This window comes from Sinocyclocheilus rhinocerous, unplaced genomic scaffold (genome assembly GCF_001515625.1).
Source record: "Sinocyclocheilus rhinocerous isolate Xijiao unplaced genomic scaffold, SAMN03320098_v1.1 scaffold1812, whole genome shotgun sequence".
In the NCBI taxonomy this organism is placed as follows: domain Eukaryota; kingdom Metazoa; phylum Chordata; class Actinopteri; order Cypriniformes; family Cyprinidae; genus Sinocyclocheilus; species Sinocyclocheilus rhinocerous.
The window spans coordinates 527,466-532,415 of NW_015670626.1; the positions used below are offsets into that span (position 1 = coordinate 527,466).

Sequence of the window (4,950 nt, forward strand, 5' to 3'; positions counted from 1 at the left end):
ATTATGATTGTTTTATGCATAGTTTTTAAACACTGTTAAATAAAAATAAACAAATAAATGTTTTATTATTATTATTATTATTACATATAATAAATTAACTTCTAAAAATTAATGATTAAAATCTGCAAAAATTGTATAAAATGTGCAAAATGTATAACAACTTACAATAACATAAAATAAAATAAATTAACAGCCATAGGTTCTACTACTACTATTGTTATTATTATTATTATTATTATTATTATTATTATTATTATTATTATTATTATTATTATTATTTATTTATTTATTTATTTTTTACATGTAATTACATAAATAAATTATGGTTTTGGGTTGAATGTCGCCCCAAATGCATGACTGACAGTCTTGAAGACTTTGAAAGCCTCCTGCGTCCTGCATCGGCTGTGTGTTTGGGTTTGCTCTATTACAGTAGATTAGTAGCTGCTCAACAAGACTTCAAAACGGCAAAACCGTGACCAAACACTACAAATAAACAATCATCCTGACCTCTGAAAGAAGCCAGTTTTAAAACGGTTACTCCGCTCATTTGGGTCGAAATCCACATCCTGAAACCTCACACGCATTCACCGCCTCTATAAAAGACACGATACTACACACACGTCTGAAACCCAGCTCAGAAACTACAGCGAGGGCCAAACCAAACAGACACAGACCCTTCAGGAATACAATGTGTGGGAGGAGAATAAAAGAGGCGAGCGTGCAAAGAAAGCGAAAACTTGAGCATAGAAATGTGCTTGACTAAACCCCTTCATTCAACCACAGAGAACTAAGTGGTTTTTACAGGATTTAGCGGCTTCTTCCTCAAACAAAACCCGAGAAACACCCTATTAGAAAACCATTAGCCTCTGAGACGAAAAACAAAGAGCTTCTCTCTGACGATCACATAAACAGCACAATCAGAACCAGCTCTGTGGTGAAGATGTGCTTTTGATCGCACACTGGCGGAGCTCTAAATGTGTGGAAATGCCAGAGAAGACTGTTTTGGGTAGAAAAAATGCTAATTTAGCAAACCCAGAGATTAAAAGCAAATGCTTTTCTGTTGGTTTGTCTGTTGGGTGCAGGACGTATTTCTCAGACGCTGTTGTTTATAGCTCAAAATACTCAATGCATATGTCATATTTCCCACCGTTCAGAAGTTTAAGGTCATTTTTTTTAAAGAAATGAATGCATTTTCATCAAGGATGCGTTAAATTGATCAAAAGTGAGAGTAAAGACATTTATAATGTTACAAAAGATTTCTGTTTCAAATAAATGCTGTTCTTTTGAACTTTCTATTCATCTGTGAATCCTGAAAAATAAAATGTATCACGGTTTCCACAAAAATATCAACTGTTTTCAACATTGATAATAATCAGAAATGTTTCTCGAGCAGCAAATCAGCATATTAGAATGATTTCTGAAGATCATGTGACACTGAAGACTGGAGTAATGATGCTGAAAATACAGCTGCGCATCACAGAAATAAATTACAGTTTAACATATAATCACAGAGAAAACAGCTGTTCTAAATTAGAATAATATTTCACAATTTTACAGTATTTTTAATCAAATTAATGCAGCCTCGGTGAACAGAAGAGACGTCTTTCAGAAACAAAAATCTTACCGACTCCAAACTTTTGAACAGTAGTTTATACCAGCGTTGCCTAAACTTCTTTGGAAAAATAAAAATAGACGTAAACGAGACAATAACTGACATACATTAAGAGTATATAAAGTGAACGTTTGTCTCTGAATCTCTCTGGATACGTGAGATTTGAGTCCATATTGAAGTCTGAGATATAGTTGAGATCTCTTGAGGAGGAGAGATTTCGGAGGTCTGTTTCTCAGAAGGAAAATGAGAAGCTAAAGCGCTTGAGATTAAAGAGCTTTATGATTTGTCTTTATGCTCTGATGTCCTCATGGCACCTTTTTCTGCTTAACAGTGTGTTTATTATGAATTGGCCGCATTATAAATAGTAACTCTATCCAGCAACTTTTCCGCACTTCGACTGTTATTTTCAGCCGTGGCATTAAGACTTGGGCGTCACGCTCTGGGTTTGGATGAATCACGAAAGGCCAAATATTCTGACTTCATATTTTCTCGATGCCATGAAGCAGCAGCAAAACGAACATCTGGCAACCCACAATGATTTTACTAACAGCACCGAAACTATAAAAACCAAGGAGCATGCGTTTGTCACCTAATACGCTTTCAGGGTTTCGGCTGCGAGACGTTACCATGTTTCTTGATTTCATCAGCTGAATGTGAAATATATCGCATCCAGGTTGCATTCAAAAGCCACGAGTTCGTTCTGAACAGACATGACAGTGAAATGGAAATGAGCTGCATGTCGTGGGCTGAACTTCTAATTTCCTTTTACTCTGTTAGTTGTTTACCTTTTCAACTTTTATACCCTGGTAAAAAAGCATAAGCTGTTATTTTTGTTCCTTAGGCGTCCAATTTTGGTTCCACTGAAAGAGAAAAAGAAAAAAATAGGGGGAAATAAACACAAGCTTAACTTTGGGAAGTCTGAAGTGAATTAGCAGCTCTTCTCTTACAGTCTTTTTGATTTGGTGATAAACTTAGTTTTCCTTCCCACATCATTCCAGTTTTATATTGTTCACATCTTTTATGTGGATTTTTATTATTATTTTAAAATATGCACTAAACCTTACAAAAATATGCTATTACTATTTAAAACACCATCATTGTTTGAATTGCCTTTGAGCACCATGTAAATACAGTAGTGTGTGTGTGTGTGTGTGTGTGTGTGAGTGAGTGTGAGTGTGTGTGTGTGTGAGTGAGTGTGAGTGTGTGTGTGTGTGAGTGAGTGTGAGTGTGTGTGTGTGTGAGTGAGTGTGAGTGTGTGTGTGTGTGAGTGAGTGTGAGTGTGTGTGTGTGTGAGTGAGTGTGAGTGTGTGTGTGTGTGAGTGAGTGTGAGTGTGTGTGTGTGTGAGTGAGTGTGAGTGTGTGTGTGTGTGAGTGAGTGTGAGTGTGTGTGTGTGTGAGTGAGTGTGAGTGTGTGTGTGTGTGAGTGAGTGTGAGTGTGTGTGTGTGTGAGTGAGTGTGAGTGTGTGTGTGTGTGAGTGAGTGTGAGTGTGTGTGTGTGTGAGTGAGTGTGAGTGTGTGTGTGTGTGAGTGAGTGTGAGTGTGTGTGTGTGTGAGTGAGTGTGAGTGTGTGTGTGTGTGAGTGAGTGTGAGTGTGTGTGTGTGTGTGTGTGCGTGTGTGTGTGTGTGCGTGCGTGCGTGCGTGCGTGCGTGCGTGCGTATATATACAAAGCTGGGTAGATTACTTATAAATTGTGGTCCATTACTGATTCCAAATTATATGACAAAAATTGTAGTCAGTAACTTAATCCATTACATTACACATTTTAGGTAATATAATCAGACTACTGTTTGATTACTTTTAGATTACTTTTGACCTAACTCGTTTATCACATTGATTTAAATAGGCTAATCTTGTACCATATTGATTTAAAAATGCAAAGAAAAATAAAATATATTCCATTTGTTATTATTGACAACATATAAAGTGCATTAAACATACATTACGTCAAGGTTTCCCAAATTGGGATTTTTGAAGGAACTGCAGGGGGTTCGTGAATTTAATGAAAAGCAAATAATTAATTAAATCATAAACATTTTATATTAAAATAAATTTTTAAAACAACAACAATGAAAATAAAACACTTACTAAAAATATTAAAATATATATTTGATTAATTTGTGTGTCATGTGACCATTAACCAATGTCAGAGAACGTCAACATGCAAATGTGTTACTTAATTATTAACTTATTACCTTAAAATCTTACCTTAAAAAAGTAAATATTAGGTGAAAGAGGTTCAGATGACAAAAAAAAGTTTGGGAATGCCTGCATTACGTGTAAATAATAAATAACGTGAATTTGTGCATTTTAATGTGTTTGAAAGACAAAAGCCTCCCAGAGACATAGTAATGCATGGTTAAATAACCTAATAATTCAAATAAAAATGAATGTGTTCATCAGTAGTTGATGCAAACGCTGAGAAAACACTTTTTAAAATTGAAATGAGTTTTGTAAATCCAGTGGTCAAATGCTGTGTGGCCTCTCAGTTTTCTGTATAATTATAGCCAGCTGAATGTGTCTTTGTGTGAATGGCCACAAAACTGGAAAACTTTCTGAGTGTATGTAAGCGGTAGGCTATTTAGAAAGGAACATTTAAAAGATAAAAAAAAAAAAAGAATTAGAGAGAATCAATAAATGTATTAATATATGAATCAATTAATTTATTGCTATTGTGTTAATATGTATACTCAATAAAAAGGTAACTGTAGTCTGATTTAGAGTATTTTAAAATGTAATTTAATCTACTTGCGAGTACTTGATTTTTGAAATCTGATTACGTAATCCAGATTACACCATGCATATGAATGCTATTTGTCTCATGTTCTCCTCCTCAGTCTGTTTGGCATCTCTCCTGTGGTTCAGACGGACTGCTCTCACACCTGGATGTTCAGAGTCAACCCTGATCTGGAGTGGCACCACTTTGTCAATCCCATCATGCTCTTGGTGCTGTATTACACTCTGGCCACGCTCATCCGCCTGTGGCTGCAGGAGTCAGAAGACATGGTCAGACTTCAGTCTTATCTGTTTATCTGATTTGATCTAGTCCTCATATATATATGAAGAGTTTGGTTCCAAAACGCTATAAATCCATTTGGATTAATTTGAGTAAAAATGTGTTTTCTTTACCAAGAAAGTGGCAAGATGAAAACCACTATTTTCTGTTTCTAACTTTCACATAGCATCTTTAGGTTAGTTAAACATAAAAAAATTTAATCCAGATTTTGATTTTCAAAGATTTATTATAAAATGTTATAATTTTTTCCCCAAAATGCAATAAATCCATGACACATTTTTTTTTTTCTTTTTTGTTTTTTTTCCAAAATGCAATAAATCCATT

At 35.0% G+C, this 4,950-nt stretch overlaps 1 protein-coding gene across 1 annotated transcript in view; it reads left to right on the top strand.

Moving 5' to 3' along the window:
- Nucleotides 1–4,950, top strand: part of LOC107734323 (piezo-type mechanosensitive ion channel component 2-like) — a 112,109-nt gene that overhangs the window by 101,617 nt on the left and 5,542 nt on the right. The window contains exon 8 of the mRNA XM_016546260.1: nt 4,448–4,616. Coding sequence (XP_016401746.1) covers nt 4,448–4,616 — 169 coding nt within the window. The remainder of the gene's footprint in view (nt 1–4,447; nt 4,617–4,950) is intronic.